Source organism: Stegodyphus dumicola, chromosome X1 (genome assembly GCF_044657685.1).
Source record: "Stegodyphus dumicola isolate Sdum_Otavi_A_Nest chromosome X1, ASM4465768v1".
NCBI classification, from domain to species: Eukaryota; Metazoa; Arthropoda; class Arachnida; order Araneae; family Eresidae; genus Stegodyphus; species Stegodyphus dumicola.
In genome coordinates this window covers 156,092,444-156,104,950 of record NC_140780.1, presented here as the reverse complement: position 1 = coordinate 156,104,950, position 12,507 = coordinate 156,092,444, and the positions used below count along the sequence as shown (strand labels likewise).

The 12,507-nt window shown below is 31.9% G+C and overlaps 1 protein-coding gene across 2 annotated transcripts in view; it reads right to left on the bottom strand.

Annotated features, from left to right (window-relative positions):
• Positions 1 to 12,507, bottom strand: part of HUWE1 (HECT, UBA and WWE domain containing E3 ubiquitin protein ligase 1) — a 595,188-nt gene that overhangs the window by 539,886 nt on the left and 42,795 nt on the right. For both annotated transcript variants that reach the window (XM_085806998.1, XM_085806999.1), the window contains exons 2-6: positions 8,193 to 8,283; positions 7,848 to 7,946; positions 6,465 to 6,584; positions 2,175 to 2,261; positions 2,017 to 2,090 (exon numbers count right to left, since the gene is read on the bottom strand). In XM_085806998.1, coding sequence (XP_085663124.1) covers positions 2,017 to 2,090; positions 2,175 to 2,261; positions 6,465 to 6,584; positions 7,848 to 7,946; positions 8,193 to 8,237 — 425 coding nt within the window. In that variant the 5' untranslated portion in view covers positions 8,238 to 8,283. The remainder of the gene's footprint in view (positions 1 to 2,016; positions 2,091 to 2,174; positions 2,262 to 6,464; positions 6,585 to 7,847; positions 7,947 to 8,192; positions 8,284 to 12,507) is intronic.

The following is a 12,507-nucleotide window of genomic DNA, read 5'->3' as shown; positions in this document are numbered from 1 at the left end:
GCCAACTCTGCTAGTGTATTGCAGCTTACTGTTACCATTCCCAGTCAGTGAGTTAGTGGTAAAAGAGGAAAATATATCAACATACCGAATCTGTGCAGGGAAAAAAATGGAACAAATTTACGTACAAAAATCAACTTCACACTGAATAAAATGAAGTGAATTCTAGTTAAACATGTAATAATTAAATATATGGCATGCCATGCAATGCGATTGTAACCCCTCTGTATTAATATTTCATTTAACCAACTTTGTCCTCAATATCAAAAAATATTAATCCGAAGTACATAAAACTAAACAATTTGAAAACTGATGCCATTCAAAACAATAATAGCCAAACTGACGAAACTGGTACAAAGAATAAAAAATATACCTTCCTTTAAAAAAAAAGTATGTTTCTGATGTTCTTGTTTTAAATATCAAAATCAGTATTCTAATTTTAATGAATGAAAGTGACAAACATATTGTGGGGTCAGGGGGGAGTGCATGCAAAACCAAATGAGAAAACAGAGCACTTAACCCCTTCGCGCCGACTGTCACGTCTACGTGCCAGCAAGGAACACACTAACCTCCCTGCCAACACGCAGGCGTGACAGAGCCTTTTCCCGTTTACTACAGACTGTCATGTATTTGTGCCAGTGTCCTGGAACGTTTTTCAAACTATAATTTCTGCCACAAGATGGCACTGTACGTCCATATGGTTTCAGGTACATGTACATTAGACCTTCTACTCGAAATGAGAGAAGCAAAGCTCACATACACGTGTTTTTGATTATATAAACAAACGGGGAACTAAATGTTTCCGAATGGCGTGATTTATGACGTCTCTTTAAATCGCACTTTATTCGCACGTGGTAGTTGTTTATTGTAAGTAGAAGTTTTATATGCGCTAAAGCATTGAGTATTTTGGTTTGCAGTTCAGTTTTTAGCAAATAATTAGATCTTGTTAGACGTGAATTCTTTCTGTTTTTACCGTTGCAATGTCGAAGCGTCAAAAATGTTTAACAGAGCATGAAATAGCAGAAATGATGCAAAATATTTCAGATATTGATTCTGAAAGATTAACTGAAAGACATTTTCCAAAACTTTGTTCAGAAGAGACTGATAAGAAAATGAGACGACAATGCTTCGTTTGTTCACATTCCCGGAAAAATCCTCCAAAACGGCAAATGAGTTATTCCGAGTTCAAGGAATGTAACGTAGGACTGTGTGTAGATCCCTGTTTTAAAATTTTTCATACGAAAAGAGAATTTTAAGTAATATATTTAGTTTTCAGATGTATAATGTTAAAAGTCATAAAATGGTGAGTAATTAAAATAAAATGTGTAAAATATGCATTTAAACAAGAAATAAGGTAATTAAAGTATACATATAAAAATATCTATAAAGCATAAGCTGTTTAAATACTCTATAGAGCATTATTAAACAATGCGTTGATACTTCCGAAATTTCATGGATTTAGGCTTAGTAGCAAAAAAGCTCCCAGCCCTGGAGAAACGCTCGCGTAAGACACTGCCGGCCTCCGCGATAAGCGCGCGTTTTCGCTACCCGGCTTGAAGGGGTTAATCTTTTTTCCTTCACTTTCTTAACCTAATTCTCTCACTCACTTCCATACTAAGACAATTACAAATGCAAAAAATTCAGCTTGTTCGTGAAGATTTTATAGTTGATTTAGCTGTTTTTTCCCATTTTCAAATACAAATCACTAACTCCCTCAGAACCACAGACGTCACACAGAATGCTAATGTAACATAATAAAATCAAACTTCTGGGAAAATTCGTGAGTTCAGATGAACACTTGACATACCCTTTAAAGATATCTACTGAAAGGCCATCAAATAATCAGTACATAGTATCCCATAGAAGTAAATGGTGCAGTGCATGGATATTAATGGTTAGACAATAAACAGGCTCCAAATATACCATTTTTGGTGTATTTGAAACAGTACTTTTCAACTTAAAAGAATTTGATGCTTCACACAGATTTACAAAATATTCACAAAGAAATTAATTCATTACCTGAACACATACAGAAGGTTTAACACTGCAAGGACTACATTCATATCACTAGATGACAAAAGTGTTGTAAGGTGCTGAAAAAGAAATTTTGGTTACTAATTTATTTCACGCTCCATAATGAGAAATATACAGAAAAAACAAATAAACTAATGGAATACCTCCATAGAATTATAGAAATGACGAGAGAAACTATGCTCAATAAGAAGAGCAGTGAACTGTAAGACACAGAGTAATAACTGCTTATGCTGGAAATAAACCAAAATATAAAAGTTAGTTGCATGCAAGACTTACATACAAAATACATAGTTAATCAGCAATGGTGATGAAAGTAATACTTTCTTCTAAAATTCAACAATAAATATACAGTACAAAGTCCGAGATCCGGACGTCCAATATCCGGAATGATCCAGACCTTTAATCTACCAACAAAAACAAAAAAAAAAAAAAAAAAAAAAAAAAAAATTTATGATTTTTGTGTATGCATTTGATTTCTCCCCATAGCATATGGAGAATCTCGATTCTCAATTTTATTTCGGCACTAAAGAAAATACCTCTTTATTGAAGAAACAATCATTTTAGCATAAATTTTTGTGATCAATAATTTGGTTCTGTAACACTGTATTTGCATCTCAAACTGAAACATTCTACATATAAATATTGTTGATTTTACAACTACTAATATTTTATATCCCTGACGCCAACCTGATGCTTGGCGATGACTACAGATTTAAGTAAAATGTGTTAAATGTTGACGAGCAAAAATTTTAAAAAGGTTTCTTTCCATATGCTAATTATATACTTGTCGGCCAAAAGATTGCATTTAGTTATATTTTAATTTCACATAAACCCAGAACCAGCACCAAAGCTCGTTATGGTGGCAGAATTTAAGACAAAATTTTTGGAATTTAGAGAACGACGAGTAAAAAAATAAACGGATGATAAAATTTTTAGAATTTAGGGAAAGCACTTGCATCCAAAATTAAGGCACAATAAAAATTTAGAACCTAAGGAAGTGCTTGGTAGCAGAATTTAGGACCCACAGAGACTGTATCAGGCAACAAAATATCTACTGCTGCCCTGAGTATGCTTAAATATATGTGAGAATTTATTTATTCAGCACTCAGATAAGCCTTAAGCATGTACAAAAATCAGACGCAAGTAAAATAAATAACTAAATTTATATATTTCAGGCTTCATTCTCTCAGCACGCGATACAAGCAAGACAAAATTTAATGGAACTTGTCTTCCGTCGCCAGTCTCATGATACATAGCAAATAATGTACAAGCTAATACTATAAAGCTAAGCTAAAATTATACTGATTCCAAATAATTTCTGTTAATAGCAGATTGCGCTGTTCTTTAACTTTCTGATTTGACACAGCTTATTATTTTTTTGCAGGCTATTACAATTACAGCAAATTTGTGAAAATTAAAGTTTGAACACTCGATTGTGTTGAAAGGAGTTTAATTCTGGAGCTGCAAGAGGATCTACAAGTGAAAGCATGTTTCGATGTCCATTAACCCCTTCGCGCCGACTGTCACGTATACATGCCAGCAACGAACACACTTATCTACCGGCCGACACGCAGGCATGCCAGAGCACTGTTGTGTTTACTACCAACTGTCACATATTTGCGCCAGTACCCCTTGGAACGTTTTTCAAACTATAATTTCTGCCACAAGATGGCACTGTATGTCCATATGGTTTCAGATACATGTACATTAGACCTACTCGAAATGAGAGAAGCATGACTCACATACACGTGTTTTTGATTATATAAAAAAACGGGGAACTAAATGTTTCTGAATGGCGTGATTTATTACGTCTCTTTAAATCGCACTTTATTCGCACGTGGTAGTTGTTTATTGTAAGTAGAAGTTTTATATGTGCTAAAGCATTGAGTATTTCGGTTTACAGTTCAGTTTTTAGAAAATAATTAGATCTTGTTAGACGTGAATTCTTTCCGTTTTTACCGTTTCAATGTCGAAGCGTCGAAAATGTTTAACAGAGCAAGAAATAGCAGAAATGATGCAAAATATTTCGATATTGATTCTGAAAGATTAACTGAAAGACATTTTCCAAAACTTTGTTCAGAAGAGACTGATAAGAAAATGAGACGACGATGCTTCGTTTGTTCACATTCCCGGAAAAATCCTCCAAAACGGCAAATGAGTTATTACGAGTTCAAGGAATGTAACGTAGGACTGTGTGTAGATCCCTGTTTTAAAATTTTTCATACGAAAAGAGAATTTTAAGTAATATATTTAGTTTTCAGATGTATAATGTTAAAAGTCATAAAATGGTGAGTAATTAAAATAAAATGTGTAAAATATGCATTTAAACAAGAAATAAGGTAATTAAAGTATATATATAAAAATATCTATAAAGCATAAGCCGTTTAAATATTCTATAGAGCATTATTAAACAATGAGTTGACACTTCGGAAATTTCACGGATTTAGGCTTAGTAGCAAAAAAGCCTGCGGCCCTGGAGAGACGCTCGCGGAAGACACTGCCGGCCTCCGCGATAAACGTGCGCTTTCGCTACCCGGCTCGAAGGGGTTAAACAAAAAGTGCAATTGCTGCAAAAAATGGATATTGGTGTATCCATCTCAAAATTACAAGAGCAGTATGGGATTGGAAAATCAACTGTATATGACATAATAGACAAAAGGAACTAAATGAATTTTTTCTGGATTCCGACACTTTACTTGCAATGAATAGCAGAAAAAATTTCACTTTGCTAAAAGTGACAATCGTGACAAAGCTATGATTGAATGGGTCTGACAGCATCGCAGTGAGAGCGTGCCATTGACGGGTCCAATGCTAACGGATCAAGCCAAAATATTTCATGAAGAAATTAACTTAAAAACTGTGTACACATATTATAAAGATTAGTTAACCAAATTTTAAAAATCACTGTGGTATAATGCAATTAAAAATTTCAGGTTGAAAAGATTCAACTGATACTGAGAAGCTGCTGAAAAATTAGCAGATGAATTCATTGACTTCATTAATAGTAAAATGTTATCTCCAGGACAAACCTACAACACTGATGAAACTGGTTTTTTCCTGGCAATGTGTCCCGTGAAATATCTTCACAGACTGTACAGAAAGGCTCCAATTGGTGTCAAAGATTCCAAAGTTAGACTAACAATTTTAACATGCGCAAATGCTGCAGGGATGCGCAAGTGTAAACGTGCGTAATCAGAATATACGACCTTGAGCATTTAAAGGAGTAACGATTTTCACCGTTACATATGATGCAAATAAAAGAGTGTGGATGACACAAGTGTTAATGGTTTTAAAATCATTTTATACCCAAGGCTCGGCAAAATGTGAATTCGGTTGGTTTACCTAATCACGCAAAAAAGTTTCCTGATTGTAGATAACTGTTCGGCTCTATTTATTTCACTTGAAGTTTCGGTAAAAGATAATATACCCTTATTATTTTTTCCTCCAAAAACAACTCCATCATTCAGCCTATGGATATTGGAATATTGTGTGCTGAAATGCAAATACAAAGTTCCATTTTTAAAATCCATGTTAAATTTCTTGACTAATGGCAAGACTATTCAAGAATGTTTGAAATATTTTAAACATAAAATCTGCTGTGTGGAGCATCACCAAATCATGGGAGGATGTGCCTCCAGGTATTTTTTTAAATGCTTGGCATAATTTATGGTCAGCTACTAGATTTCATTAAGAGAATGATGAAGGTGACAGCTGCAAATTTGAAGGTTTTTGGATATTGCAAACTGCAGGTGAAATTTTCCAATTAATGGATTTTGTAAAAAGTGTGCAGAAGTGGTAATTAGTGAAGATGACATAACAGAAATTTTCATTGTGACGAGAATGCTCCAGTCATCATTCAATTAACGGATGGCAAAATCTGTAACATGGTTCTAGATCCAGCAAATACCGCTGCCAATAGTTAAGAAAGTGACAGAGAGGTTACTGAAAATGAAATAATTTCAATTGCAAGTTAGTTGGAATTCTAGATACAGCAACTGCAGGACTAGAACAGTGGAACTTGGTAATTGAACAAGAAATTATGTTTGACTATAAAATTACAGAGAAAGTATTAGGAGAAAAAAAAGCAACTTGGACAGTTTACATTGAATAAAATGTTTAATATAGTAAAAAAAAATAAATATTATGCTTTTTTTTTTTTTTTTTTTTTTTTTTTTTGCAAATTTTGATACCTTTTAGATCATAAATGCTTCATTATTTCATAAATCATGATTTCATATTTTTAATTTTATAATTCTACATTCCATCTTACTAATTTAAACAAATGATCTAATATCCGAAAAAATCCCAAATCCAAAATCACCGAAGTCCCAACGATTCCGGATCTCATACTTTGTACTGTTATCTTTATCAAAACAAAAAATATTTTTTAATTGGATAACTATTGCAAAAATTCAGCTTGTTTCTTAATTTACCTTTTCCCTCCCTGGCCCATCACAAGGCAAGCACCACTGGTTTTCCCTTAGTTTTTCACATGAATCCTCCAAAATGTGGTCAAATACATCCAGAACATCAATCCAGTGATATAATTCACACTAAAATTTGAACAAAATATTATTTAAACATTTGGATGAAACTTAATATGCTAATTTTGACCACATGATAGCACTCGTATTTCACAGCCATGTTTTCTAATTGCAAATTAAAACAATATTGCAAAATCTTACACTTGTTATTAGAGCTGAGTAGTCAGTTCTACTTTGAGGTGTAATCTATATATATAAATATAAAAGGAAGAGTTTATGTGTTTGTGTGTGTTTCGTTCGTGCTGCACATAAGCTAACAGACCCAGGGCTATGAAATTTCGTACATAAATACATCTAGACAAGAGCCAGTGCACCTTGAAGTGATTTTTTTCAAAATTCGAATAAGATTTTTTTATTTTATGTTTTTGATGAAATTGCATCAAATCGACAATTCTCTCTCATTATATCAGCAACAATGGTGCGGAGCTATTGTTGCTGATATATCACTGTTTCATTGCTGCTGATATCAGCACTGTTGCCACTTGAAAAAATGAGGGTGATAATTCTGTGTTTTTAAATTTAATGTTTCTCTTGGATACAGGACATTTGTCGAGAGAAAGCAGTGAGAAGTTAATTTATTTATTAGGATAATTAATATTTGTATTAAGGGATATTGCTTAATTCATTGTAATTTTTTTATATGTAATACATTTTTATTGAAATTTTTTCATGAAGTTGTTCTGCAGAGTAAAATTCTGTGCAGTTTTTAAATTTAATGTTTGGTGTTTCCTTTAGGCATTTTTTTTTTTTTTTTTTTTTGTACAATAAAATGCCAGACAAAGGCCGGCTGCTTAGTGGCTAGCGAGTTATAAAAGATGGTCACACAATTCTGACACAATTATCAATTTGGAATTTTTTTGTGTGTGTGTCACAATGTGCTTCTGACAGCAATACTTATCAAACTCACATTTTCTAGTAAACATACTTGGCAGGGCATTCAATACCTCTCTTAGCGATTTTGCCCATTTAATAGTTCTCTGATAATATAATAAATAATGTAATTACATTTCTTGTTTAAGATATGTTAACGCAAAGTGATTATTTTTTAACTACATAAAAATAAAATGATTAGTTTAAAATGAGCAACTATTAAGCCTCTCCTTTAAAAACTTGAAAAAAGTACGTTACAATATTACATGGATGGCAAAAAAAACATTTTGATATTTGGAATATAAAATAAAAGTAACTAAATGGTCTATCAAGTAACATCAATAGTAAACTGAATAGTTTATCAAGGGCATCGAAAGAAGAAAGTATAATGCTAAAACATACTTTGCCACAGTTCCATGTCTTGATTTTTGATAATTCTTTAAGAAGTTCGTCATGACTGCATGATTTCAACTTTTCAATAAGTGCCTTGCAATCAGGAGGCTAAAAATTAAATTATTTAAACTGTTATATTATTCTAATTTTTTTTAAAAATTTCAGTCGGATAAAACTAAAAACTTTAACTTACAAAAATTTGAAGGGGAAAAAATAATGACAATTCATTAAATATATAAAATTTTATGCTTACAATTTCTAGCTAAAACAAGTAATAAAAAATCTGATTAAACAGGAATGCACTTTAAATCAATGCCCAACAAAATTATTAAAAACATTTAGTAAGATATTTACCACTTCAGAAGAACTCTTTTTTAATTTTGTTCTATCTATTTTCATTATTCCTTTAGTTCAGTTTCCACACAAATTAAAATGCTATCATTATCTAAAAAAAATAATAATAATGCATAAATCAATATACAGAAAGCAAATGGTAACTTATGAAACTATATCTCAACACAGAATGTAAATAGCATTGCTTTTTTTTTTCTCTCTAAAAGTATGTGATGCAATTTTCTGGTAATTCAGAATATTTTATTTGCTGAGTGGTGATTAAAACACACTATATGAATAGCAGGAAAATCAAATGATTAAAATAAAAGCCACTTTGATTAGAAGCGGGAATTGTTTCACTGATTTTTTTTATTTATTTAAATACAGCATGCAAGAGCAGTATATTTTGAAAATTATGCCAGTTTGGAGGAGAAACAATAATGCAACAGTTTCATTACTTACACATGTCAGTAGTAATTGATTTGCAAATGAAATGCTGATATTTCTTACTTTCCATTATTTTCATTTATACTTTTCATTATACTAAAAAAACATTAAACATTTGTCACTAAGCAATTATAAAACCACAGCTTCCAGCATTAAAACATGAAAATTACAAGGTTTTTACTCTGCATGGTGATGCAATTTCAAAAGAGAAATTTGGCATAAAACCAATTTATAATGCACAATTTGGATTATACTATTGGACTGTTATAAAGAAATGTCTAATAAAAAAAAGGAGCTTCCAGGTCACAAGCATTGACATTATGTGTGCTCAGTCACAAGTTTGTGGTACTAAGAGGTAATGCTGTCAAAGTTACATTCAGCACAACTTATTGCACAAAACATTAACATTTAGCACAAATATTGTTAATGAACACACATATTCCAATGATACACGAAACTTCATACTGGCAATACAGTACTTGAAAATAAGCCTCTCAGTCACAAATTGATATCAGAAACAGAGAACTGAAGAGTTTCATGAAAGATGATTCACAATATAGTGCTTGGTTTACCAGAAACAAATCTAACATACTCCAGATCACTGTTAATCCTTCATACCATTGGCAAAGTAAAAAAGTTAGACACATGGATGTGATACGAGTGAACACTAATCAAAAAGGCACAACCTCTGGAAGTCTACAACTCACTTTGAAGAAAAAACATGGAAATTTTATAGTGGATTATCCCATATAATGGAAACTGGATGCAATAAGATAATTATAAACAATCAACAAATTGGTTAACAGAGAACAATAAAAAAATTATCATCTCAAGCAGCCTTTCAGACTATAGAAGATGTTGCTTTTAAGGCATTCCACTGTAGGAGCAATTCATGGAATCTTTCTCTATCGAGAATAAAGTATAATGGTGGATCATTATCCCCAAGTTCGTTGAAATGCAACATCAGCATGTTTGTTCTCAGGCATCAAAAAGAAGTCAACAGACATGGTATCGCTAAGTTGCAAGACAATGTCTCTTTACTATTAATTATTATTACTAATTACTATTTTTTTTATTTTATTGCAAAGTGACAAGCATTTATTAAAAAGAAAAGATTTCACGGTAAAATCCTAGTACACAGTATAGCTTTGGCATGATTTTGAAAATTGTTGCCAACACCAAAATGGCCCATTTACCGCTCATCATCATGTCGCCAAATCCTGTGTGTATCCTATACTAAACAATCCGATGTGTTAAACCGATTTCGTTTTAAACGAGAATGGGAAGGTATTTTCTTTAGTTCAACGTGCACTGTACATGCACATGTGAGTCTCTCAATCTCTAGGTTACTGGAAACCAAAGTTGCGGGGAACTTGCTTTGCCTTCTTTAAAGACTATTTGATTGGAGCTGTGAAAACTGGCTCTACACCAGCTGCCCAAATGATGCTCACACGACACATTAATTCCACGAAAGTGATCCTTCCAACATTGACGCAAAACTCGCTTTTTGGGGGAATGCCGTATGAAATTCCCCGATTTTGCTAGATTTTGAATAAAATACTTAAATTAACTGACTTTTTGGGGTCCATTTTCGAATTCCCAGACTTTTCCAATTTTCCAGGTAGCATGGCAACCCTGCTGATCACACTTTAACCCCAAAATAATCTGCTGATCACAAAGTCCAACATGCAGTTGATAACCAATATCTCATTCTTCTTGACAAGGGAACTAGTCACCAAAAGAGTGATAGCAGAAAGGTGTTAGATGCCAAGAAAGACTACTCTAGGCTAACAAAGTATTGATTTCATTTATTTAGCAGCTAAAAGTGATGTATGCCTGTCCAGCACTTGGAATCACACTAACTTAGTTATAACATGATTAGAAGCAAAATATAAAAACTTAATATTTAATGCAGTATTATAAATTTTACGTTATGCTTTTTAGGTTAAATTATAACTTAGAATTCTCCAATATTCTGGGTAATATGTACTTTTTTTAAATTATTATTATAGTAGATAAAACCCTACATTGAGAAAGAAAAGCTTTTACTTATCAGTAATGTTTTGTGTAGATTTGCCAACCATCCTTTCTCACAAAGGACAGACCTTTTATCAGCTCATCTTTCCTTTTATTTTTATTTTTTTATTTATTTTTTTTTTGAGCAAATATGCTGAATGTTCTTTATTTTGAAATAAAAAATTTCTTGTGGCTCAATGATTACATTTGCCAAGACTTTTTTATTGAGGTTCCTGTTTCTTTAAACATAAATTACACAAATATTCTCACAAAGTTTACCTGCATTTATCTAGTAATATTTTACTTAATGAACTCTGTTCATTTAGCAATGTGACCTGTACAGTGGGTTACAGAATTTGTGTTCTTTCATACATTCAAAACTCTGGCGTTTTGGACAGCTTTCATAATATTTTCATAGGAAAGTTACCTTCAACTTCTTTCAACAGTTGCCAGTTCCCATTTTCTTTTTGCTACCCACAGCTCAAGACTAGCCCACTAAGGCATAAATTTAGTTGCAGCAGAAAATGCTAACAAAAGCAATCTAGCAAATAACCTTAGTATCCAAGTCTAAAATCACTGCTTATAACTCTTAAAGTCTGTGCAGATTGTGCTTGCTCTGTTTGCACTTGTTTAGCTTAATTCTAAAATCTTCACTGGTATTTCTGAAGTATGCTTGGCTATGCACAATATTCATTTTTTCAATTTGTCACTTTTTTGTTAAATCTGAATATACATATTATCAACATATCACATTTTATTAATTGCTGTTATGCCCATAAATATTTTATGGAACCGACATGAAAAAAGACCAAGCAATTATGTTCATATAACAAAAATAGGGGGAAGTTTATAGATGGTTAAATGCAACTATTAATCTACAAGAAACTCAACAAACTATTATCAAAGGGTTACTATTTATCAAAATGATTATCAGTGTCCTTTACTGAGACTGGACAAAGTACAAAAACCCTAGCTTTTTACCAAATACTTTTAGTAACAATGGAAATAAATTATCATGTATATAATAATGTGGATAAACTGGAGTTTACTGACTTACCATTCATTGATTTAAAAAGCAAACTACAATGATTTGAAGCTAACTTTCATTTAATAATTTAAAGCAAAATTTAGTGCACATATTTATCCTTAAATGCTATGTCTTCATATATATATATATATATATTTTTACCGTAAGAAAATTGTACAAACCAAATAAGATTAAAAAAAAAAAACAATTAAGATGCAAATCTCTGAGGAGAGGATGGAATTTGTGTTACTGAAACTGTCAGAGATAAAGATGTTGCCGCTTAGCCTTGGTTTTTTTTTTTTTTTTTTTTTTTTTTTTTTTTTTTTTTGAGGGGCATTAAAAAGTCTTACAGCAATTGTTTTCCTTTCAGCATTTGGGGATGAATAATTTTTAAAGCAGATTTAATGATTTACCAGAAGACCGGAGATGTGACAGAAAATTGGTAGTCCTAATTTTACTAGAGATTTCGCAGTTCTGAAAATCTAACAATCATAAGCAACAAAAATTACTTCATGCGCAGGATATGAAGATTGCATAACATGAGTGAGTTCTGGAACAGATAAAATGCATTTGTGCTTATTATTAAAAGAAGTCTCAATCAAACTACCAGATGTGTTACTTTGGATAATTTCAAAAGTAAAATTAAATGAAAAGGTTTAACAAACGTTTTTCAAACAAACTAAACAAACATTACATTTAACTAATTACAAAAAGATAATGTTGGATAAAAATTTAACTAAACATTTTTTACACAAAAAATTAATCTAAGCTCCAAATAAAAATACATTAAAAATCATTGGATAAATTAGTTATATTAGCATACAGCATTAATTAACATTAACTAGC